This window comes from Eleutherodactylus coqui, chromosome 9, assembly GCF_035609145.1.
Source record: "Eleutherodactylus coqui strain aEleCoq1 chromosome 9, aEleCoq1.hap1, whole genome shotgun sequence".
Classification (NCBI taxonomy): Eukaryota; Metazoa; Chordata; class Amphibia; order Anura; family Eleutherodactylidae; genus Eleutherodactylus; species Eleutherodactylus coqui.
The window spans coordinates 168,027,598-168,055,167 of record NC_089845.1 but is presented as its reverse complement, the minus strand read 5'-3'; the positions used below and the strand labels follow the sequence as shown (position 1 = coordinate 168,055,167).

The 27,570-nt window shown below is 42.0% G+C and overlaps 1 protein-coding gene across 1 annotated transcript in view; it reads right to left on the bottom strand.

Moving 5' to 3' along the window:
• The window catches only part of NDRG1 (N-myc downstream regulated 1), an 82,422-nt gene that overhangs the window by 45,042 nt on the left and 9,810 nt on the right, over positions 1-27,570 (bottom strand). Inside the window, exons 2-3 of the mRNA XM_066578769.1 lie at positions 17,080-17,154; positions 15,251-15,286 (exon numbers count right to left, since the gene is read on the bottom strand). Of these exons, the coding sequence (XP_066434866.1) occupies positions 15,251-15,286; positions 17,080-17,145 (102 nt within the window). The 5' untranslated portion in view covers positions 17,146-17,154. The remainder of the gene's footprint in view (positions 1-15,250; positions 15,287-17,079; positions 17,155-27,570) is intronic.

Below are 27,570 nucleotides of genomic sequence, written 5' to 3'. Positions count from 1 at the left end.
TGATTTTGTGCTGAAAAATCTGCTGTCACAGCCTTCTAATTTGCTGTCAACTACCTGTTGTCATGTGAAGTCTCTATCTAGAAACAGACACCAAGACAAATTATAGAGAGTGCCTATTTAGGAGAGTTTCCTTACTGCTATCTAAAATCTATGGGGGAAAGAGGTAGGAGAATGGAGAAGGAGCTGCTAGAGGGAGACAGAGACAAACACACAGAGATGATGTTGCATCTAATAGCAAGAGATTTACTATTTAACAGCTACTGAAATCACATCTAATGTCCTCCATTATCTTATTACTTATGAGTGTGCTACAGATAGAGAAGAAATCCTGCTCTCCTATGTGTACAGTGTATGGAGACATCATACCAGCAGTCTACACCCACCAGCTCAGAGATAGAGAAGAGATCCTGCTCTCCTATGTGTACAGTGTATGGAGACATCATACCAGCAGTCTACACCAACCAGCTCAGAGAGAGAGAAGAAATCCTGCTCCCCTATGTGTACAGTGTATGGAGACATCATAGCAGCAGTCTGCACCCACCAGCTCAGAGATAGAGAAGAGATCCTTCTCTCCTATGTGTACAGTATATGGAGACATCATAGCAGCAGTCTACACCCACCAGCTCAGAGATAGAGAAGAGATCCTGCTCTCCTATGTGTACAGTGTATGGAGACATCATAGCAGCAGTCTACACCCACCAGCTCAGAGATAGAGAAGAGATCCTGCTCTCCTATGTGTACAGTGTGTGGAGACATCATAGCAGCAGTCTGCACCCACCACCTCAGAGATAGAGAAGAAATCCTGCTCTCCTATGTGTACAGTGTATGGAGACATCATAGCAGCAGTCTACACCAACCAGCTCAGAGACAGAGAAGAGATCCTGCTCTCAAATGTGTATAGTGTACGGAGACATCATAGCAGCAGTCTACACCCACCAGCATAGAGATAGAGAAGAGATCCTGCTCTCCTATGTGCACAGTATATGGAGACTTCTCAGCAGCAGTCTACACCCACCATCTCAAAATTAGAGAAGAAGAGATCCTGCTCTCCTATGTGTGCAGAGTATAAAGACATCATAGCAGCAGTCTACACCAAGCAGCTCAGAGATAGAGATCCTGCTCCCCTATGTGTGCAGTGTATGGAGACATCATAGCAGCAGTCTACACCCACCAGCATAGAGATAGAGAAGAGATCCTGCTATCCTATGTGTACAGTGTATGGAGACATCAGAGCAGCAGTCTACACCCACCAGCTCAGAGATAGAGAAGAGATCCTGCTCTCCTATGTGTACAATGTATGGAGACATCATAACAGCAGTCTAAAACTACCAATTCAAAGTAAGAGAAAAAATCTTGCTCTCCCATGTGTACAGTGTATGGAGACATCATAGCAGCAGTCTACACCCACCAGCTCAGAGATAGAGAAGAGATCCTGCTCTCCTATAAGTACAGTGTATGAAGACATCATAGCAGCAGTCTATACCCACCAGCTCAGAGATAGGGAAGAGACCCTGCTCTCTTATGTGTACAGTGTATGGAGACAACATAGCAGCAGTCTACACCCACCAGCATAGAGATAGAGAAGAGATCCTTCTCTCCTATGTGTACAGTGTATGGAGACATCATAGTAGCAGTCTACACCCACCAGCATAGAGATAGAGAAGAGATCCTGCTCTCCTATGTGCACAGTATATGGAGACAATATAGCAGCAGTCTACACCCACCAGCTCAGAGATAGAGAAGAGATCCTACTCTCCTATGTGTACAGTGTATGGAGACATCAGAGCAGCAGTCTACACCCACCATCATAGAGATAGAGAAGAGATCCTGCTCTCCTCTGTGTACAGTATATGGAGACATCATAGCAGCAGTCTACACCCACCAGCTCAGAGATAGAGAAGAGATCCTACTCTCCTATGTGTACAGTGTATGGAGACATCATAGCAGCAGTCTACACCCACCAGCTCAGAGTTAGAGAAGAGATCCTGCTCCCCTATGTGTACAGTGTATGGAGACATCATAGCAGCAGTCTACACCCACAAGATAGTGAAGCTAGATATTAGATAGATAGATAGATATGAGATAGATAGATAGATTAGATATATATGAAATAGATAGATAGATATGAGATAGACAGACAGACAGACAGATAGATAGATAGATAGATAGATAGATAGATAGATATGAGACAGATAGATAGATAGATAGATAGATAGATAGATAGATAGATATGAGATAGATAGATAGATAGATAGGAGATAGATAGATAGGAGATAGATAGATAGATAGATAGGAGATAGATAGGAGATAGATAGATAGAGGTAGGGTGGACAGTGGGGGTCTCAGGGCATGTGCCCCATGTGTCCTCACTATAATCCACTGGTGTCCTTATGTGGCCGGGGTCCCGGGGTGACGGCTACTTCTCTGCGCACTGCACAGCCCTGAGGAGACACCCCTATTATACAATATGATGCACCACATAATAGAAGCCACGTTAAATCTTTGGGGTCTACAGGAAAGCCAACAAGGGTTTTTCTTGCCCCACATCCTTTATACTGTATCCTGTTAGGGTGAAATTTATCGGCGCGGGGATCCGGAAATCACAGCGCCGTTTGCGCTAATGTCATTATTGGTACTGATTGGACTTCATAGGAAGTAAATACCTGTAAGGCTGCGCGGCCTACGACTGCGGAGGCAGATGGCCGCACATAACAAGCGAACGCCGCCGTTATTAGGGAAGCAGCCTCTCTAACCACTGATTTGCATTAAAACACCATCGCAGGGAAGGGGGAGGGGAAACGCTGCAGTCTAGAATGGTAAGCTGCTGAGGATGAAGTTGCTCACCATCTGTCCAGACATTGTGACCTTTATGTAGCACAAGAATTGTTCCATCCATAACATTGGCGCAGGCTTTGTATACAGAGGAAGACAGCGAAATGTCACAACAGCCTTCTGCAAATATTTATGGCGGTCCGTGCGGATGGCTGGGTGCACACGCCACTTTGTAGAGTGCTACAAAAAATGCCGATGATAAGTGGAGGAGATCTGGCGGCGGCTTCCTGCCGTGATAACAAATATTTATAATGGTCACCAATGGCCTTTCACTTTATGGCTCATTGTCCCATCCCCCTGCGTCAATCATGGCATTGTCCGTGTGACAATATCTGTCTGGCTTCACCAATGTCCCATAAGTGGACAGGTCACTGCGTCTGCTGATGTCCTCTGTGCTGCTGTGGGCCATTGCACCATCTCCTTTGTCCTCACATAAGTGGACAAGTCATTGCCTCCTACAAGACCATTGCTCCCCTCCGCTGCCATCCCCTGTGCTGCAGTGGACCCTGCTCCCCCTTTTTGCAACAAGTTATCTTCAGCCACTGAAAAGCAGTTGGAAAGGCAAATAAACTGCAACACAAAAAGTTATCACAGCGTGTTGCAAGTCAAACTTTGCTACATCTGACCTTCCAATAGGTGGCACTAGAAGAACAGTTTTCTGTCTCTATGGAGAGCCCATTTGCATACTTTTTCCCAAGGAGCATTGCACAAGGGTTTGCTCCCACATGGCAGATAAGCTGCAAATTTTCTACAGCGGAACTGCCTGCAGTATCAGCAAAGTGAATGGGATTCTGCTAAGCCCCGCCCACATGTGGCTGAAAGCATTCCGCATAGTAAATTGACCTGCGCTGCGGATTTTATATATACGTCTTCTCGCTTGTCGTCATGTTGGGGATTTCATCTCTTCAAATGAGGGAGGGAAATCCGTATCACAATGCGCGCGTTACACGGGAATTGTGGGCAGATTTTACACGGGTGCACACCAAAATCTGCAATGGGTATTTAACTGCAGCGAATCCGCTACACGTAAGCGCACCCTAGACAACTGAAGGACCATAGACACAACGATAATCGCTCATAAGATGTCGTTTGAGCAGCTTTTGAGCGATCATCGTTGTGTCATTTACAGTGCAAGATGATCGCTCAAGAGGAGTGATCACCTTGCGCTGCCAGCGGAGGATGCAGAAGACAAGCGGGGGGTCCTTACTTGTCTTCTGCGTCCAGCTGTTCGCCGCTCCGAGCGCCCGGCTGTTTTACAGCCAAGCGCTCCATGCCGGGTACGGAGAATGCAGCTGGAGCGCTCTGTTCTTCATACCCCGCCTGTCATCATGGAGCGGCATACAGCTGAAGCAATAGTATCAGCTGTATCCTGCTGTGAATCCCTGATAAGGCTCATTGTCAGCACGCTGACAGACAACGATGAGCGACAGGATAACGAAAACTGCAGGATGTCAGCGCAGCTACACACAACGATTATCGCTCCGAAGACGGCTTTTAAGCGAATTTTGACCGATAATCGTTGTGTCTAAATGAGCCTTTAGCCATCTTCTTGAGGAGGAACAGTACCACCCAGGCCTAATTTGCATATCTTCAATTACCATATCAGGAAGCCCCTCCCCATCACATCACAAAGGCATTGGCTGTAGACATCAGCGGCTGTGTAGGCCGCTCCCCTCATTTACGTAGCGGCAGCACAGCGTCCGGCTGCGCTCACAGTTGGCAGTTTTCATGCATTTCTGAACCCCAACAACACAACACATACGATTTGCGTGCGGTTTTTTTGAATGCACATTTAAAAACTGCAGTTTTTTGGGGTGCAGGTGAGAAATGCAGCAAGAATGCAGCAAAAGCGCCAACCGTGAGCTCAGCCTTCAGGCTTATTCACACGACGGGATGTGGGATTTGATCGTGTAAATACGCTGATTATTAACGTAACCCAAATTGCTCGTGTTTTTTGGCTGATCCTGCGGGTTTTTGTGTGCGTAAATATGCTGCGTATTTCACGACAAACTCTCACAAGAAAATCGCCCGTGTAAATACGGTGTTAGGGCTTATTCCCACTGCCGTGGGCGCAGCTCCGCTTCGTGGCATGGGGCGTAGTTGTGCCTGAATTAGGGGAATCCCTTTGTCGTCTTTTCAAACTCGGTACCAGAGCATAGGAGTTAGTAAAAAACCGTGGGAAGACCGCTGCGCCCAACCTTCCCGCACGCAGTATTTACTTGGGCCGGTCCGATCTTTTTGCCGTACAATTAACGGGCGAGAATCCCGACAGTGAAAACGAAACCACTGAAATCCATGGAGGAAATCCTTAGACCCCCGCAGGACGACGTTTCAGACTCTCCAGTGATGGGCATAGAGCTGTGCCAATATTTTTGTTGCTTGCGCCATCATTCCGCTTTTTCTGTACTTTTTGAGGTTTCAAGTGCTGAGAAAAGTCCCCCATTTTCGTGTAAACAGGGTGTGACACGATTGTGACTTCTTAAGCTGCAGTTTATGCCTAAAACTGGTGTAAACTGGTTAGTAAATACAGTGGAAACACTAATCAGGGTCTTTCTGGAGATCGGCACGGATGGCGGCTTTGGAGCGCGCTGAATATAACAACAGTTAAATGGATTAGCCTGCGCTCACTGGCTGACACACTTACATCCAGGAGGGGGGCAGACAAGCGGGACGCGTTACGTTACGAGGACACAATGGGAGGGACATGGACGCCTGAGCGCTGCCTCGTTACGAAACAAAGTATCCGTTATGCAGGAGCAAAGAAGAATCTGATACAACAGCGACCAAATGTAACCAGCGGATAAAAGTGCCGAGAGCTGCGAGCCGCGCCATGTGGGGGGGCTGCAGGAACAGCAGCAGCATGATAAATCCCGGATCAGGGCAGTAGGGGCTCAATTCCACCTCATTTAGACGTTTTCGGTCCCTGATATCCGCAGCATGTGTCCTGCATGTATAAGTGCAGATTTGGGGGATATGTGGGGGGTTTCACACTCGCAAAAAACCCGCAACAAGTCCCGATTGATGTCACAATTGTTTAACCCTTTGTCAACAAGAGTAAAAATGCAGTAAATACAACCACAACTGCATATTGTCTGCGGCTTTACTAAATCACAGAGACGCTAACGGGCAATGTCAGTCCGAGAGAAGAACGAAACTAAAACCAGCGGGGATTCTTATTTATGCACGGAATATAGGCGCCTAAAGAGCGTTCATCTGTTCACCCCAACGCAAAGCATGAAAATACATGCACCAGAAATACACCCATGTGAGTGAGCCGGAAGACCCCTACGATCAAGTGGGAGACAAGCAGGAACAGACCAGTTAACCCCTTGAACACCAGAGTGTTTCAGTCCTGAAGGTTTGGCACCGTGTTAGCCAGTAGAGTGACATACATATAAAAAGTTTAATTTTTTAGAGCAAAAATTAAAATAAGACCTTGTCTTATTTTTGGGGAAACAGGGTTCAATGATGGGAGAGATCTCTGTACTGACCCTATACATAGTTATTAGAGCGCCCCCTTGTTACAGTCCTGGGTATAATAGATGATGGGAGAGATCTCTGTACTGACCCCTGATATATCTATACATAGTTATTAGAGTGCCCCCTTATTACAGTCCTGTGTATAATAGATGATGGTAGAGATCTCTGTACTGACCCCTGATATATAATACATAGTTATTAGAGCGCCCCCTTGATACAGTCCTAGGTATAATAGATGATGGGAGAGATCTCTGTACTGACCCCTGATATATTATACATAGTTATTAGAGCGCCCCCTTGTTACAGTCCTTGGTATAATAGATGATGGGAGAGATCTCTGTACTGACCCCTGATATATCTATACATAGTTATTAGAGTGCCCCCTTATTACAGTCCTGTGTATAATAGATGATGGTAGAGATCTCTGTACTGACCCCTGATATATAATACATAGTTATTAGAGCGCCCCCTTGATACAGTCCTAGGTATAATAGATGATGGGAGAGATCTCTGTACTGACCCCTGATATATTATACATAGTTATTAGAGCGCCCCCTTGTTACAGTCCTGGGTATGATAGATGATGGTAGAGATCTCTGTACTGACCCCTGATATATCTATACATAGTTATTAGAGCACCCCCTTGTTACAGTCCTGGGTATAATAGATGATGGGAGAGGTCTCTGTACTGACCCCTGATATATTATACATAGTTATTAGAGCGCCCCCTTGTTACAGTCCTGGGTATGATAGATGATGGTAGAGATCTCTGAACTGACCCCTGATATATCTATACATAGTTATTAGAGCACCCCCTTGTTACAGTCCTGGGTATAATAGATGATGGGAGAGGTCTCTGTACTGACCCCTGATATATTATACATAGTTATTAGAGCGCCCCCTTGTTACATTCCTGGGTATAATAGATGACGGGAGAGATCTCTGTACTGACCCCTGATATATTATACATAGTTATTAGAGCGCCCCCTTGTTACATTCCTGGGTATAATAGATGACGGGAGAGATCTCTGTACTGACCCCTGATATATTATACATAGTTATTAGAGCGCCTCCTTGCTACAGTCCAGGGAATAATAGATGATGGAAGAAATCTTTGTACTGACCCCTGATATATTATACATAGTTATTAGAATGCCCCCTTGTTACAGTCCTGGGTATAATAGATGATAGAAGAGATCTCTGTACTGACCCCTGATATATTATACATAGTTATTAGCGTGCCCCTTGTTACAGTCCTGGGTATAATAGATGATGGGAGAGATCTCTGTACTGACCCCCTGATATATTATGCATAGTTATTAGAGCGCCCCCTTGTTACAGCCCTGGGAATAATAGATGATGGGAGAGATCTCTGTACTGACCTCTGATATATTATGCATAGTTATTAGAGCGCCCCCTTGTTACAGTCCTGGGTATAATAGATGATGGGAGAGATCTCTGCACTGACCCATGATATATTATACATAGTTATTGGAGCGCCCCCTTGTTACAGTCCTGGGTATAATACATGATGGGTGAGATCTCTGTACTGACAGCTGATATATTATACATAGTTATTAGAGCGCCCCCTTGTTACACTCCTGGGTATAATAGATGATGAAGAGATCTCTGTACTGTCTCCTGATATATTATGCATAGTTATTAGAGCGCCCCCTTGTTACCATCCTGGGTATAATAGATGATGGGATAGATCTCTGTACTGACCCCTGATATATCTATACATAGTTATTAGAGCGCCCCCTTGTTACTGTCCTGGGTTTAATACATGATGGTAGAGATCTCTGTACTGACCCCTGATATATTATACATAGTTATTAGAGCGCCCCCTTGTTGCAGTCCTGGGTTTAATACATGATGGTAGAGATCTCTGTACTGACCCCTGATATATTATACATAGTTATTAAAGCGCCCCCTTGTTACAGTCCTGGGTATAATAGATGATGGGATAGATCTTTGTACTGACCCCTGATATATTATACATAGTTATTAGAGCGCCCCCTTGTTACAGTCCTGGGTATAATAGATGATGGGATAGATCTTTGTACTGACCCCTGATATATTATACATAGTTATTAGAGCACCCCCTTGTTACTGTCCTGGGTATAATACATGATGGTAGAGATCTCTGTACTGACCCCTGATATATCTATACATAGTTATTAGAGCGCCCCCTTGTTACTGTCCTGGGTATAATACATGATGGTAGAGATCTCTGTACTGACCCCTGATATATTATACATAGTTATTAGAGCGCCCCCTTGTTAGAGTACTGAATATAGATACCCTGTTTGCCTGACAATAAAAACCTGCCCTGCATGATTTTTCAAGGTTTTTGAGTATGCCTGTCACACAGAAGGGAAGGGTCTGGGAAAATGGTGCTCAGACGGTCATCCTTGTGTAGATATGATGGAGTTTCCTTGCAGTCTTCCTTAGTACCTCTAGCTGTGGATTGTAGGTCACTACTAGAGGTACATGACAGTTTCCTTCCTTCTCTGTGTATCGAAGTAGCTGATTTCTGGGTACTCTGGTAGCTCTCGTGATTTGGTCACTGCAGGACTCACAAAAAGGAACTTATCCCTGTAATGTGAAGAACTGCAAGACTTGGTCACATATACTAACCACGGACAGGATACAGATCCCCAACACACAGCAGGGCTATAAGATCCCAGGGACATTCACATGTTCCATGTCTGATGTTGTGTACCGGATCCGGTGCAGTAAATGTCCTGTTGGGGGATTTATATCAGGGAAACAGGACAAAAACTGAGAGCGAGGATGAGATCTCATCGCCACACAATTAGAGAGGGAAAGACTGTACTTCCTGTGGCAAAACATTTTTGCGGTCACGGACATGGCATAGAGCAGATGGGAGTTATCATACTAAAGGGCAATTTCAAGTCACAGCATCACAAAAAAAATTGGGAGTGTAAGTTTATGGCCATGTTTGACACCTACAAGAATGGAATGAACCTCAGCATAAGTGGGGAATATGAAAGGTCTGAAAGAGGTCAAGACGGGTGTCCTCTTCCCAATCATTGTTTGTTTTTTGCTTTTCTCATAACAATTTTAAAATTGATTGTAAGAATGAGGTAGTGTTTCCATCTTCTTATGTTTGCATTAGTGATAAGAGACATCATAAAACTGTCACATTCCTCGGCTCAGTGGACTGATTTAGTATTTGTCTCTCTGCTCAGACTGTCTTGTGTTTTTTTACGTCTCAAATGGGTCATTCCGTGTCAGTTCAACCAACGCTCCCGGTCGACCATCTCAGATTTCAATGAAACTTTGCACAAAGATAGACCCTGACCCTAAACTAAGATAGCCAGAATATTAGGCTTCAAAGTGCTTTGGTTCACGAGCTACAGGTCTTAATCTAGGGGGTTGTCATGTGATTACAGCCTACAGGTCTTAATCTAGGGGGTTGTCATGTGATTACAGCGCGCAACCTGAAAAAAGTGGCGATTTCAATCCGTTGCCAAGCCAGTTCCAATGACTCTAGAGCAATGAAACTTCACACACTAGGAGAACTTTTGGTGCTGAATCCAGCTAAGCTACTCAGACTGCCACTCTTATCATCATTCTGCCACCATTGCATGTCAAAGTAGCTGAAAAATTCTATCGCGCAAAATAAAACTCATATTTTAAGCAGTAATAACTCATAATCAATGCGATCCGACTCGGCTCTGAATTTATCAATGTGTACTCCATAGAAATGTTTCTCATTATTCCCATTACGGACCCAAAAGGATGCATAGCTCTTAAGATACAATGAGTCAAAAATGGCAAAAAACACTTTTTTGCTAATTTTTCCCTTTTTCAAAGGCGAAAATCGGAATGTACTCCATTTTTATTTTTTTTCATTTTTGTTCTATTTGGAAGAGAATTTTTTGCTCTACAAGATTCGATGTTTTTCATTTTGTTCCCAGACCTTCTAGATGGGAAAATATCAATGCCTGTGAAGGTCCTATGCACTCGCGGAGGTCAAATAATAAAATAAGTGTAAGTTTTGCATGGATGTATAATTAGTTTAGAAATCATGAGAAGGTAAATTATTTTTGGAATGAGACACCTTTTTGTGCTCAAGAAACTTATGTGATCAAAAATTGCCTGGCGAGTTCAGGTGAGCCCCAAGCTTTGGCCTAAGATGGTCAGAATATCATTGAGTGTTGCATAATGATTGTGGTATATTACAGTGATCACTGGGCTTATTTAGCACTCTATCCATATTGGATACTAAGATTATCTAAGGCTAGCATAAATAACTAGTTCTGAACTCGCCATGCAATTTTTGATCACATAACTAGTTACTTATTACACAAATGCTAGCCTTAGATAATCTTAGTATCCAATATGGATAGAGTGCTAAATAAGCCCAGTGATCACTGTAATATACCACAATCATTATGCAACACTCAATGATATTCTGACCATCTTAGGCCAAAGCTTGGGGCTCACCTGAACTCGCCAGGCAATTTTTGATCACATAAGTTTCTTGAGCACAAAAAGTTGTCTCATTCCAAAAATAATTTACCTTCTCATGATTTCTAAACTAATTATACATCCATGCAAAACTTACACTTATTTTATTATTTGACCTCCGCGAGTGCATAGGACCTTCACAGGCATTGATATTCTCCCATCTAGAAGGTCTGGGAACAAAATGAAAAACATCGAATCTTGTAGAGCAAAAAATTCTCTTCCAAATAGAACAAAAATGAAAAAAAAAAAAAATGGAGTACATTCCGATTTTCGCCTTTGAAAAAGGGAAAAATTAGCAAAAAAGTGTTTTTTGCCATTTTTGACTCATTGTATCTTAAGAGCTATGCATCCTTTTGGGTCCATAATGTGAATAATGAGAACCATTTCTATGGAGTACACATTGATAAATTCAGAGCTGAGTTGGATTGCATTGATTATGAGTTATTACTGCTTAAAATATGAGTTTTATTTTGCGCGATAGAATTTTTCAGCTACTTTGACATGCAATGGTGGCAGAATGATGATAAGAGGGGCAGTCTGAGTAGCTTCGGGATTCAGCACCAAAAGTTCTCCTAGTGTGTGAAGTTTCATTGCTCTAGAGTCATTAGAACTGGCTTGGCAATGGATTGAAATCGCCACTTTTTTCAGGTTGCGCGCTGTAATCACATGACAACCCCCTAGATTAAGACCTGTAGGCTGTAATCACATGACAACCCCCTAGATTAAGACCTGTAGGCTGTAATCACATGACAACCCCCTAGATTAAGACCTGTAGGCTGTAATCACATGACAACCCCCTAGATTAAGACCTGTAGCTCGCTGTAATCACATGACAACCCCCTAGATTAAGACCTGTAGCTCGTGAACCAAAGCACTTTGAAGCCTAATATTCTGGCTATCTTAGTTTAGGGTCAGGATCTATCTTTGTGCAAAGTTTCATTAAAATCTGAGATGGTCGACCGGGAGCGTTGGTTGAACTGACACGGAATGACACAAATGTCTTTGTGAACATTTATTTAGATCAAGAGGGGTGCCCCCCCTCCCCTCTGCATCTGTATGTTAGAATTATATGTCATCCAGACTAGTTTCATTCATTAGCCTTACGAAGGGGGCAACATATTCCCAAAAGCTCGCTGTAACATCATGTATGTTTGTTACCCATTAAAAGGTCTCATATCTACAAGATCACTGGGTTTCTCTTACTGAGAACAGTCACAGTTCTGAAGGACCAGAAACATTTTAGTGATTTTGTGCACATAGTGGTTTTATGGCCCTATTTTTTTAATTTTTGCTCCATTTTTCTCTCTTGTGACACATAGGGCCCTTATGTAATACCTTTTTCCACAGAAATTTTTTCCAGCTTTTTGTTTTATTAAGAGCATCGTCTATTATACCAAGGGCTGTAACAAGGGGGCGCTCTAATAACTATGTATATATATATCAGGGGTCAGTACAGAGATCTCTCCCATCATCTATTATACCCAGGACTGTAACAAGGGGGCGCTCTAATAACTATGTCTAATCTATAAGGGCTCAGTGCAGAGATCTCTCCCATCATCTATTATACCCAGGACTGTGACAAGGGGGTACTCTAATAACTATGTCTAATCTATTAGGGCTCAGTACAGAGATCTCTCCCATCATCTATTATACCCAGGACTGTAACAAGGGGGCGCTCTAATAACTATGTATAATATATCAGGGGTCAGTACAGAGATCTCTACCATCATCTATTATACCCAGGACTGTAACAAGGGGGCGCTCTAATAACTATGTATAATATATCAGGGGTCAGTACAGAGATCTCCCCCATCATCTATTATACCCAGGACTGTAACAAGGGGGCGCTCTAATAACTATGTATAGATATATCAGGGGTCAGTACAGAGATCTCCCCCATCATCTATTATACCCAGGACTGTAACAAGGGGACGCTCTAATAACTATGTATAGATATATCAGGGGTCAGTACAGAGATCTCCCCCATCATCTATTATACCCAGGACTGTAACAAGGGGGCGCTCTAATAACTATGTATAATATATCAGGGGTCAGTACAGAGATCTCTTCCATCGTCTATTATACCCAGGACTGTAACAAGGGGGCGCTCTAATAACTATGTATAGCTATATCAGGGGACAGTACAGAGATCTCTCCTATCATCTATTATACCCAGGACTGTGACAAAGGGGTACTCTAATAACTATGTCTAATCTATTAGGGCTCAGTACAGAGATCTCTCCCATCATCTATTATACCCAGGACTGTAAGAAGGGGGCGCTCTAATAACTATGTATAAATATATCAGGGGTCAGTACAGAGATCTCTCCCATCATCTATTATACCTAGGACTGTAACAAGGGGGCACTCTAATAACTATGTATAGATATATCAGGGGTCAGTACAGAGATCTCTCCCATCATCTATTATACCCAGGACTGTAACAAGGGGGCGCTCTAATAACTATGTATAGATATATCAGGGGTCAGTACAGAGATCTCTCCCATCATCTATTATACCTAGGACTGCAACAAGGGGGCGCTCTAATAACTATGTATAGATATATCAGGGGTCAGTACAGAGATCTCTCCCATCATCTATTATACCCAGGTCTGTAACAAGGGGGCACTATAATAACTATGTATAGATATATCAGGGGTCAGTACAGAGCTCTCTCCCATCATCAATTATACCCAGGACTGTGACAAGGGGGTACTCTAATAACTATGCCTAATCTATTAGGGCTCAGTACAGAGATCTCTCCCATCATCTATTATACCCAGGACTGTAACAAGGGGGCGCTCTAATAACTATGTATAATATATCAGGGCTTAGTACAGAGATCTCTCCCATCATCTATTATACCCAGGACTGTAACAAGGGGGCGCTCTAATAACTATGTATAATATATCAGGGCTTAGTACAGAGATCTCTCCCATCATCTATTATACCCAGGACTGTAACAAGGGGGCGCTCTGATAACTATGTATAATCTATCAAGGGTCAGTATAGAAATCTCTCCCATCATTTATTATACACAGGACTGTAACATGGGGGCGCTCTAACAACTATGTATACTATATCAGGAATTGGTACAGAGATCTCTCCCATCATCTAACCCTGTTTCGCCAAAAATAAGACATGGTCTTGTATTCATTTTTGCTCTAAAAGATTTATCTTTTTTATATGTTTAGCTGTCAAAACATTATTTAAGTTGACTTAATTTATTAACTGTAATTTGGGATTATTTTTGGAATAGGGCTTCTATTTTAGGCATCCTCAAAAACCTTGAAAAATCATGCAGGGGCTTACTTTCAGGGTAGGTCTTATTTTCTGGCAAACAGGGTATTTATACCCAGTACTGTAACAAGGGGGCACTCTAATAACTATTTATAATATATCAGGGGTCAGTACAGAGATCTCTCTCATCATCTATTATACCCAGGACTGTAATAAGGGGGCGCTCTAATAACTATGTATAGATATATCAGGGTCAGTACAGAGATCTCTCTAATCATCTATTATACCCAGGACTGTAACAAGGGGGCGCTCTAATAACTATGTATAGATATATCAGGGGACAATACAGAGATCTCTCCCATCATCTATTATCCCCAGGGCTGTAATAAGGGGGCGCTCTAATAACTATGTATAGATATATCAGGGTCAGTACAGAGATCTCTCTAATCATCTATTATACCCAGGACTGTAACAAGGGGGCGCTCTAATAACTATGTATAGATATATCAGGGGACAATACAGAGATCTCTCCCATCATCTATTATCCCCAGGGCTGTAATAAGGGGGCGCTCTAATAACTATGTATAGCTATATCAGGGGGTCAGTACAGAGATCTCTCCCATCATCAATTATACCCAGGACTGTAACAAGGGGGCGCTCTAATAACTATGTATAGATACATCAGAGGTCAGTACAGAGATCTCTCCTATCATCTATTACACCCAGGACTGTAACAAGGGGGCGCTCTAATAACTATGTATAGATATATCAGGAGTCAGTACAGAGATCTCTTCCATAATATATTATACACAGTACTGTATCTGTAACAACGGGGCGCTCTCTACATCTAGAGATGGTTTCATCACCAAAGGAGAAGGGGATTCTTTACTGTAAGAGCAGTGAGACTATGAAACTCTTCGGAGGACGCGGTGATGGCGGAGTTGGTAAAGGAGTAGAAGAAGGGCCTGGATCTCTTTCTTCAGTGTTGCAATATTACATGTTGTATCACTGGTTACTCAGGAGGGTCGGTGATCCGGGGATTATTTGTATTGCCAGATTGGAGTCGGGAAGGAATTTTTTCCCCTAAAATGAGGAAAATTGGGTTTTTTTCCTTCCTCTGCATCAACATTGGGGGTAGTAGGCCGAACTGGATGGACGGGGGTCAGCTGCCTTCTGCTATAGCTGTAACGGCACTTACCTGGATTTCATATTCTTGCAGTAATACGGTAATTCCCTGGAAAGTAAAGACAGCATTAGAATCCCATTAATTCCTGCGGTACATAAACCTGCCGTCGCCTCTGCAGGACGGAACGAGCTCAGGTTTCAATCGTTTGCAATATTTGAAAAAAATAATCATAATTAACCATTTCACTTTTTATGAACAGCCTGAGGGCTCATTCACACGCCCGTATCCGTAAAAGTCCTGCAGCGTTTTACGGTCTGCGTGAGCCAGCAGAGACCGCGTACGATTGCGAGTGCACTGTGTATGACCGCGTATCTCACGCACACAGATATGCACTGCATTGCTGCCAAAATCACGTTTGTGTGAATGAGCCCCTGAATAACAATCTCCTAACAGTCTTATCATCTGATTGGCTCCCCTCATAGAGGGGGAGGGGTGCGGACACGGGGGCCACAGGCTCTCGTATTGCTGGTTCCAGCCAATCGCCACAAATCTTAAAAAGTGGTTGTCTGACTTAGGCCGGCTGAGAAACTCGTGCGAGATTTGTGCGTTGCCAGACGCATGAATATGAAGCCCATGCTATTGAATAGAGTCACATATATGAGTGATGCGGGAAAATAAACCAATGGGAAACACTTCCAATCCTCTCGGGTGCGGGAAACTCGCACAGGAAGATCAGAATGTCAAAGATGAATGCGCTTTTGCCTGAAATCACCCCGCATCCGGGTACTTTACGACACGATACCGCGCCGCCCGTCTGTAGGTAACCTTTATCTTACTGCATAGTTTTGGGATCGCTCTGCCCAAAGCAATAATTTAGCAATATATTCATTGTGGTGAATTGGCGATCCGGCGCCGTGGCATCTGACCTGTGACATCACCAAGTCTTCTGGCCGGGTGACGTATCGGTAAACCAGTAATGTCGGAATCTAATGCAGAAGCCCTGGCTTATATACAGAATATCACTGACAGCTGCAGAGTCGGGACCTCCGATCGGCTGCAGCGCACACATTGCTAAACAACCACATGACTGCTGAAGTAAGAGGCCAACGGGAGCGCTGCGATGCCGGTGGGTGCGGCGCTGTGGTGGGGAGGTGAGGGAATAGAGGCGAAGCGCGCTGGAGATCTCTTTCAGTCACTAACCTCCATTCACTACAAAGAGGCAGTCGTTCATACATGAAGACCAACCTGATTACAAGGTGTTTTAACTAAATTCCAAGCGCCAAGTCAGCGATTTCTCGCTCCATGCGCAGCTGGTGACACCGATGATTTGGGTGATAATCGCCCCGTTCTAAAATTACCTTAAAGGGCTCTTGGACCAGCGGCTGCTGTTATAAATGGTATGGGTATCATGTATTGCACCTCTCTGCCCCCCCCCCCCCCCCCAGGCATTGCTTCTTATGTATTGTACGGTACATTATTTGCAGCGTCCAGCGACCGAGGTCATAAAACTACATTAGGGAATTCCATTTTTTGTAATTACTTTATGGATCAGCCCAAAATGCTTTCATTGTAACTGCATACAGGGTAATACTGCCCCCTATGTACAAGAATATAACTACTACTAGGACCTTCATGGTAACTTCGTAGAGCAATTCTGCGTGTTCAGTCTGTTGTTTTCCTATTTTCTTACGGTTTTCTATCTGTTTAAGGTCTGATTCGTAGATTCTTTGCAGTCCGGCCTGCGGGAAGCCAGACCTCTGCAGAAAATTCCTGAGATATTGCTCATATCCACAACTGCTGGCAACTACATCCTGTAACCATAAGGCCTAGAGAAGTTCCCTGCCAATACTGTAATACCGCCAGCCACATATTACATGATGTGAGCATCTCATTCTAATTACCTCTTCCTTCTCCACCAACAGCGGCTTCCCCTCTCCCAAATTAAATTCCTGGAGCTGTGTAGACATTTTGCGAGTCTGAAAAATGGAATGAAAATTTCTCATTAAAAGACATTGAATGTAAAAACTATATTAAATGCAGAGAAATTGGTTTAATCTGGCATTCAGGTAGTTTGAAAAAGCAGGTTTCCTGGCACAAGGCAGGAAGAATTAATCTCCAAAGAGTTAACCACCTCTGAGATTACTATCATTATCCTGATGTACGATATATAAATACTGCCCCCCGTGTACAAGAATATAACTACTATAATACTGCCCCCTATGTACAAGAATAAAACTACTATAATACTGTCCCCCATGTACAAGAATATAACTACTATAATACTGCCCCCTATGTACAAGAATATAACTACTATAATACTGCCCCCTATGTACAAGAATATAACTACTATAATACTGCACCCTATGTACAAGAATATAACTACTATAATACTGCCCCCTATGTACAAGAATATAAATACTATAATACTGCCTCCTATGTACAAGAATAAAACTACTATAATACTGTCCACTATGTACAAGAATATAACTACTATAATACTGCCTCCTATGTACAAGAATATAACTACTATAATACTGCCTCCTATGTACAAGAATATAACTACTATAATACTGCCTCCTATGTACAAGAATATAACTACTTTAATACTGCCTCCTATGTACAAGAATATAACTACTTTAATACTGCCTCCTATGTACAAGAATATAACTACTATAATACTGCTCCCTATGTACAAGAATATAACTACTATAATACTGCCCACTATGTACAAGAATATAACTAATATAATACTGCCCCCTATGTACAAGAATATAACCACTATAATACTGTCCCCTATGTACAAGAATATAACTACTATAATACTGTCCCCTATGTACAAGAATATAACTACTATAATACTGCCCCCTATGTACAAGAATATAAATACTATAATGCTGCCTCCTATGTACAAGAGTATAACTACTATAATACTGCCCACTATGTACAAGAATATAACTACTATAACACTACCCACTATGTACAAGAATATAAGTACTATAATACTGCCCCCTATGTACAAGAATATAACTACTATAACACTACCCACTATGTACAAGAATATAACTAATATAATACTGCCCTCTATGTACAAGAATAAAACTACTATAATACTGTCCCCTATGTACAAGAATATAACTACTATAATACTGCCCCCTATGTACAAGAATATAACTACTATAATACTGTCTTCTATGTGCAAGAATATAACTACTATAATACTGCCTCCTAAGTACAAGAATATAACTACTATAATACTGCCCCTACGTACAAGAATATAGCTACTATAATACTGCCCCCTATGTACTAGAATATAACTACTATAATACTGCCCCTATGTACAATAATATAACTACTATAATACTGCCTCCTATGTACAAGAGTATAACTACTATAATACTGTCCCCTATGTACAAGAATATAACTGCAATAATACTGCCCCCTATGTACAAGAATATAACTACTATAATACTGCCTCCTATGTACAAGAATATAACTACTATTATACTGCCTCCAATGTACAAGAATATAACTACTATAATACTGCCTCCTATGTACAAGAATATAACTACTATAATACTGTCCCCTATGTACAAGAATATAACTACTATTATACTGCCTCCAATGTACAAGAATATAACTACTATAATACTGCTCCTATGTACAAGAATATAACTACTATAATACTGTCCCCTATGTACAAGAGTATAACTACTATAATACTGCCCACTATGTACAAGAATATAAGTACTATAACACTACCCACTATGTACAAGAATATAACTACTATAATAGTGCCCCTATGTACAAGAATATAACTACTATAATACTGCCCCCTATGTTCCAGAATATAACTACTATAATACTGCTCCCTATGTACAAGAATATAACTACTATAATACTGCTCCTATGTACAAGAATATAACTACTATAATACTGCCTCCTATGTGCAAGAATATATTTACTATAATACTGCCCACTATGTACAAGAATATAACTACTATAATACTACCCCCTATGTACAAGAATATAACAACTATAATACTGCCCCCCTATGTACAAGAATATAACTACTATAATACTGCCCCCTATGTACAAGAATATAACTACTATAATACTGCCCCCTATGTCCAAGAATATACCTAATATAATACTGCCCCCTCTGTACAAGAAAAGTACTACTATAATTCTGCCCCCTATGTATAGGAATATAACTACTATAATACTGCCCGCTATGTACAAGAATATAACTACTATAATACTGCCTCCTATGTACAAGAATATAACTACTATAATACTGCTCCCTATGTACAAGAATATAACTACTATCATACTGCTCCTATGTACAAGAATATACCTACTATAATACTGCCCCCTATGTACAAGAATATAACTACTATAATACTGCCCCCGATGTACAAGAATATAACTACTATAATACTGTGCCCTATGTACAGGAATATAACTACTATAATACTGCTCCTATGTACAAGAATATAACTACTATAATACGGCCCCCTATGTACAAGAATATAACTACTATAATACTGCCCCTATGTACAAGAATATAACTACTATAATACTGCCCCCTATGTACAAGATTATAACTACTATAATACTGCTCCCTATGTACAAGAATATAACTACTATAATACTGCCCCCTATGTACAAGAATATAACTACGATAATACTGCCCCCTCTGTACAAGAATATAACTACTATAATACTGCCCCCTATGTACAAGAATATTTCTACTTTGATACTGCCTCCTATGTACAAGAATATAACTACTATAATACTGCCCCCTATGTACAAGAATATAACTACTGTAATACTGCTCCTATGTACAAGAATATAACTACTATAATACTGCCCCCTATGTACAAGAATATAACTACTATAATATTGCCCCCTATGTACAAGAATATAACTACTATAGTACTGCTCCTATGTACAAGAATATAACTACTATAATACTGCCCCTATGTACAAGAATATAACTACTATAATGCTGCCCCCTATGTACAAGAACATAACTACTATAATACTGCCTCCTATGTACAAGAATATAACTACTATAATACTGCCCCCTATGTACAAGAATATAACTACTATAATACTGCCCCCTATGTACAAGAATATAACTACTATAATACTGCCCCCTATGTACAAGAATATAACTACTATATTACTGCCCCTAGGTACAAGAATATAACTACTATAATACTGCCCCCTATGTACAAGAATATAACTAGTATAATACTGCCCCCTGTGTACAAGAATATAGCTACTATAATACTGCCCCCTATGTACAAGAATATAACTACTATAATACTGCCTCATATGTACAAGAATATAACTACTATAATACTGCCTCCTATGTACAAGAATATAACTACTATAATGCTGCCCCCTATGTACAAGAATATAACTACTATAATACTGCCCCCAATGTACAAGAATATAACTACTATAATGCTGTCCCCTATGTACAAGAATATAACTACTATAATACTGCTCCTATGTACAAGAATATAACTACTATAATACTGCCCCCTATGTACAAGAATATAACTACTATAATACTGCTCCTATGTACAAGAATATAACTACTTTAATACTGTCCCCTATGTACAAGAATATAACTACTATAATACTGCCCCCTATGTACAAGAATATAACTACTATAATACTGCCCCCTATGTACAAGAATATAACTACTATAATACTGCCTCCTATGTACAAGAATATAACTACTATAATACTGCCCCCTATGTACAAGAATATAACTACTATAATACTGCCCCCTATGTACAAGAATATAACTACTATAATACTGCCTCCTATGTACAAGAATATAACTACTATAATACTGCCCCCTATGTACAAGAATATAACTACTATAATACTGCCCCCTATGTACAAGAATATAACTACTATAATACTGCCCCCTATGTACAAGAATATAACTACTATAATACTGCCTCCTATGTACAAGAATATAACTACTATAATACTGCCCCCTATGTACAAGAATATAACTACTATAATACTGCCCCCTATGTACAAGAATATAACTACTATAATACTGCCTCCTATGTACAAGAATATAACTACTATAATACTGCTCCTATGTACAAGAATATAACTACTTTAATACTGTCCCCTATGTACAAGAATATAACTACTATAATACTGCCCCCTATGTACAAGAATATAACTACTATAATACTGCCCCCTATGTACAAGAATATAACTACTATAATACTGCCTCCTATGTACAAGAATATAACTACTATAATACTGCCCCCTATGTACAAGAATATAACTACTATAATACTGCCCCCTATGTACAAGAATATAACTACTATAATACTGCCCCCTATGTACAAGAATATAACTACTATAATGCTGCCTCCTATGTACAAGAATATAACTACTATAATACTGCCCCCTATGTACAAGAATATAGCTACTATAATACTGCCCCCTATGTACAAGAATATAACTACTATAATACTGCCCCCTATGTACAAGAATATAACTACTATAATACTGCCCCCTGTGTACAAGATGGTTGAGGTCTTCTACAGTGGAAGCGAATTTCACAGAGTGGTTAACGGTTTCGACTCTTAGTGGGGTCCCTGAGTGAGGAATCCTCTATTATGCCCACATGCTCGTTTCGGGGAAGACATGTTCATAAGGCTTCCCTTTAAGTTTCTGCTGTCCATCTATTTCATCGTCATACATCATGTGTTCCTCAATGGACCTTCCTTTTGGCCCTTTTGAAACTAACCCATTGCATCGCTTTTTTTTCTGTCTTCACTTTTAAAAAATCTTAACTTTTTTATTTCTCCCGCATCTATATGAGGGTTTGTTTTTTGCCAGATGCCCCAGTTAATTTATTGTAAAAGGGGGGTGGGGGGATCGAAAAAAAATACATTTGCACCATTTTTGCAGGGGTTCTGCTTTTACAGCTTTCTCGGAACAGTGAAAATTAAGTTATCTTTATTCTGTAGGTCAATGTGACGGATATATACAGTTTTTATGTAGTTCTGCTTAAAAAATCCTTTTTTTATTGCCTTCTGTAACCTCGCTTTTGGTGAGCTGACCTCTAGGCTTCAACTTTTTGATCATTTTTATTCTTAAATAAATATTCTGGTATTGTGTATTTTTTTGCGGCGTTCACTGTGTGGGATTAATAACGTGATATTTTCTTAAATAAAACTTTTATGAATGCAATAATACCTGTTTTTATTTATTTTTTTTCATTTTCTGATCTGATGAATGGGAGTAGTTTTTTTTTAAATATTAAAAAAAATTGCATTTGCTTGTTTTTCTTGTTTTATTTACCATAGGTTAATTTTGTGATTATTTGATGACTTATACTGGCTGCAGAAATACTCTTATTGCATTACAGTGTATTCTGACAGGCATTCTATTAAGCCCTGCCACTGGCATGTCTTAATAGGCTAGCAGTCATGGCAACTATGGCAAGACTTTATTGCTATCCACTAGTGCTGGACTTCACAGTTCTGGACCATCATAACTAGTGAGTTTGCAAATCGCCTTATGTCTACAGCTCCTATGTAGAGCTACACATCTCCATGGAGACAGACAACAGACAAGCTCTGTGTAATCTGAGCCTGAATTCATGCTGCATAACAACCACAGGGTACTGCAGGGTACTGCAGTAACAACCAGCCTATCTCAGATCACTCAGGTCTTCAGCTGAAGAGAAGTTAGCTGGAATATATTTTAGAAGGAACTTTTTTAGGGTTTGTTTACATATAGCGAAAATGCGGTGGATCTGCACAAAAATCCACAGCATTTCTGCATCATAAACTGAGTAAAGGTCATGGTGAGAGGATGCAGTCATCTGCCCTCCTTAGTCAGTAAGTATATGGCAGTTTTCTGTGATTGCCTTTATGTTTTTATATTTCCCCTTCTGTGACATATTTATAGTAGTATAGGGACTCACTACAAGCAAGGAACCGTGAAGTGGTCAGTGGGCTCATGTATCTTGGCCAACATCCAACCAATGCCTGGCATTTATTAGCTATCATTCACATGCAGTGCAGCTTTAAAACTCCAGGGGGAGCCCAGGTTGGCAGTACCAATGTGGTTCACTATTTGAAGTGCAGGGTAACCTGCCGAACTATTATGGCATCATTAACCGGTTGCTGGTCTGCATGGTGAACTACATATATCAGAGGTGCCACTCTGTATCCACTCTGTGTGGGAGTATACACCAAGCAGCCACCCCCCTCTATATTAAGAGGCTGTGTGAGTGGCTGTCTCATTGCTGTCCCTCACAGGTGTACTTAGCTCCCTCATTTGGTAGTCAGCTACCTGCATGGTGAGAGGATTCAGCTATATGCACTCCTCAGTCAGTAAGTAACGGGCGTTTTCTGTGATTGTTTTTATATTTCCCCTTATGTGATGTATAAACCAAGTCAAAATCCACATCACTGGTGTGGATTTGACTCGGATTAGGTGCAGGTCCACGCTGGTTTCACTTGTTTAACTACAGCTAGGATTTAAGAGGAGCAATTAAAGATAATTATTGTCATTCCTGCCATAACGAAGGGCGACACTCACTGCATTCCTCCTCCCGAAGTGCTACTGAGAGCTCTACTGCATCACCTGCATCACCCGCTGGCCAGATGATACGGAAGGTCGCACAGTACTGCTCCTGGGTGCAGGCAGTGAGGATTGTTCTTATTCAAGGCAGGTATGCCAAGTATCTTTAACCCCTTAGTGATGTGGCTTCTTTTGGTTCTAAGAACGCAACAATTTTGGGTGGATTTTCATCTCCACTTTTCAAAAGCCATAACTTTTTTATTTTTATGCCAATGAGGGCTCGTTTTTTGCACGGTTTAGCTGTTGTTTTTATTGGTTTCATTTTTTGGTACATATAATGATCGTTTAACTTTTATTAACTTTTCTTTTAGGGCAGGGAGAAAAAACACCTCAATTCTGCCAATTATTTAAAAAAACATTTTTACGTCCCTGTAACTTGATCCTATGATCTCTCTGATAATACACTGCTGTACCTCTGTACTGCAATGCATTATTGCTGTTCATAGCAGTTACAGGCCATGGTAGACCAGGACGCCATTGTCTGGAATCTGGTTGCCATGGCAAACCATTGTCTGAGAGAAAAGCCGCTCATGTGAATAAACACATTGAGCAAAATGTATTCTCTTCATACGGAATATATCGCTATATTGTAATCAGTCAGATGTTGTGTGTAAAACTGTGAATGCAGCCTTACACAAACTAAGAAACTGACAAGCTGACTAGACACTGAACACACAACCCCAAGTAGATAAGAGCTGGTCAGAACCAAGATCACATGACCATCTGAGGAAAATGAGGCTGGAAGAAAGAAATCCCCAACCGAGGAAACATGAGCTGACTAATACACTGCTTTAAAAAATAGTTTTGCTGCAGACCCCGTCCTGCGGTTCCATCTCAGACAGATCTGTAAATGATGAGAGTTGTGGTGATTAGATGGACGGTCTTGTCACCGGAGGCCCTAAACGTGGTTCCCGCCTTGGCCTTTAAGAGGCTCTCGGAAGCCCCTTGTGTGTAGTGACTCTTCTTCCGCTTGTAGAGCTTGTTGACCACTAGACGCATCTACGACGCAGAGAAGAGATTTCACCCCGTTACCAGAGGGGGACGCATATATTGGGATGTGAGAAGCTGGAGGGTCGTATCGATGAATTGTCACCCACTGGGCCGTTCTTACCTGACTGTTAGGAGGTGTTGGGACCACTGGATGTGTGAGGGCACACAAGGTGACCGGGCTCAGGACGCCCCCTACAGACCACCAGTAGAGCGGAGTGTCTGAGCAGACTGTTAGGAGATGTTGGGACCACTGGATGTGTGAGGGCACATAAGATGTCTGGGCTCAGGACGACCCCTACAGACCACCAGTAGAGAGGAGCATCTGAACAGACAGTTAGGAGATGTTGGGACCACTGGATGTGTGAGGGCACACAAGATGACTGGGCTCAGGATGCCCCCTACAGACCACCAGTAAAGAGGAGCGTCTGATCTTCCGACAAGCACCAGCAGCTCCGTTTCATTGCCCACCATCCAGAGACAGGGGGCGCCATCGTTACACCCCTGTGTCTGTCAGAACCATTTCCAGGTGCCTGGCTGAAGAACAATTGGTCTCACAGCACCCATTACATGTACGGTCTTTGACACCCACCGTCACCTCTGTTTGCAGTGATGTCATGAACGATGGAACTAGACGCTACGGAGTGGAACCGGGTTGTCTTCAGTGACGAATCCAGGCTTAGTTTGGGCGCTGAGGATGGCTGAGTTCATGTCTGGAGACCTTGGAGTGAGCACCTCAATCCTGCCCCTGGCTGGTGTGATGGTCTGGGGGACCCATTGCATTCAATATTCAGTCACCTCTAGTCACAGGAATGCCTCCACGACATTGCCACACTTCCGTGGCTGCCCAGATTTATCACCAACAGAATACAAAGGGGATCACCTGTGATGCCAACTTCCACAGCCTACGAGATTTTACAATCTAGAGACTCAGTTATAGCAAATGTGGAGCGATGTGTGCCAGGATACCATAGAGAGCCTCCATGCCAACCTGTATTACATCTTTTTCGCACGATAGAAGTGGCACAACAGGGTACTATAGCCTTCATGCCCCCCCCCCCCCCCCGTATCACATCTTGTATCCAAGCTGGAGGCGGTACAACAGGGTACTAGAGCCTCCATGCCCGCCCGTATCACATCTTGTATCCAAGCTAGAGGCGGTACAACAGGGTACTAGAGCCTCCATGCCCCCCGTATCACATCTTGTATCCAAGCTAGAGGCGGTACAACAGGTACTAGAGCCTCCATGCCCCCCGTATCACATTTTGTATCCAAGCTACAGGTGGTACAACAGGGTAATAGAGCCTCCATGCCGGCCCGTATCACATCTTGTATCCAAGCTAGAGGCTGTACAACAGGGTGCTAGAGCCTCCACGCCCCAGTATCACATCTTGTATCCAAGCTACAGGTGGTACAACAGGGTACTAGAGCGTCCATGCCCCCCGTATCACATCTTGTATCCAAGCTTGAGGCGGTACAACAGGGTACTAGAGCTTCCATGCCCCCCGTATCACATCTTGTATCCAAGCTAGAGGCGGTACAACAGGGTACTAGAGTCTCCATGTCCACTCGTATCACATCTTGTATCCAAGCTAGAGGCGATACAACAGGGTACTAGAGCCTCCATGCCCACCCATATCACATCTTGTATCCAAGCTAGAGGCGATACAACAGGGTACTAGAGCCTCTATGCCCCCCGTATCACATCTTGTATCCAAGCTAGAGGCAGTACAACAGGGTACTAGAGCCTCTATGCCCCCCTGTATCACATCTTGTATACAATCACACAGAGAAAGTTTAATTGCAATGGGATTATTTTGACAATGAGCGTATATATATACTCCTTCAAGGGGAGGGATTAGTTTTTACAGCTGGGGATCGCTGTATTGTGAAAGAATAGATATTTTACTGGAGAGGCCATTTAAACAGTTTGTAACTTTTTGTGTAATTGTAACAAGCTGCCTTAGTGAAATCGGGTCCATCTTTTAGAAACACCCTGTAGACTGCAAGAAGAACTGCTAAAAATGACATCTTCAGCTCTGCTACATCTGTATCTCCCGGCACGTGTGATCCGGAGCCGCCTGCCACAGCAGGACGCACTTTGTACAGTGAAGATGTGCGCTCAGCAGATTCCTCACCCTTGCTCTAGAACATTTAGCAGGTCTTATGACAATCTTTGTGGAGGTATGAGGACACTTGGAAGGAGTGGAGGAACGCAGTGATCTGCGGGGTTAATCATTACACCTGGATTGATGGAGGGCGCAGGTGAAGAGACTTTGTGATAAAAGAGCGCCATCCATTCTTCGGCTATTTGGTCCTGTGCCGCATGCGTGATGTCACAGTATAGACCCAGCTTTCCCAGGAGCCGGAGTGGCTTAGAGATCTGCATTAAGCCTTGTTTACATGTGTTACATCCTGTATTATACTCCAGAGCTGCACTCACTATTCTGCTGGTGGAGTCACTGTGTACATACATTACTTATCCTGCACTGATCCTGAGTTACATCCTGTATTATACTCCAGAGCTGCACTCACTATTCTGCTGGTGGAGTCACTGTGTACATACATTACTTATCCTGTACTGATCCTGAGTAACATCCTGTATTATACTCCAGAGCTGCACTCACTATTCTGCTGGTGGAGTCACTGTGTACATACATTACTTATCCTGTACTGACCCTGAGTTACATCCTGTATTATACTCCAGAGCTGCACTCACTATTCTGCTGGTGGAGTCACTGTGTACATACATTACTTATCCTGTA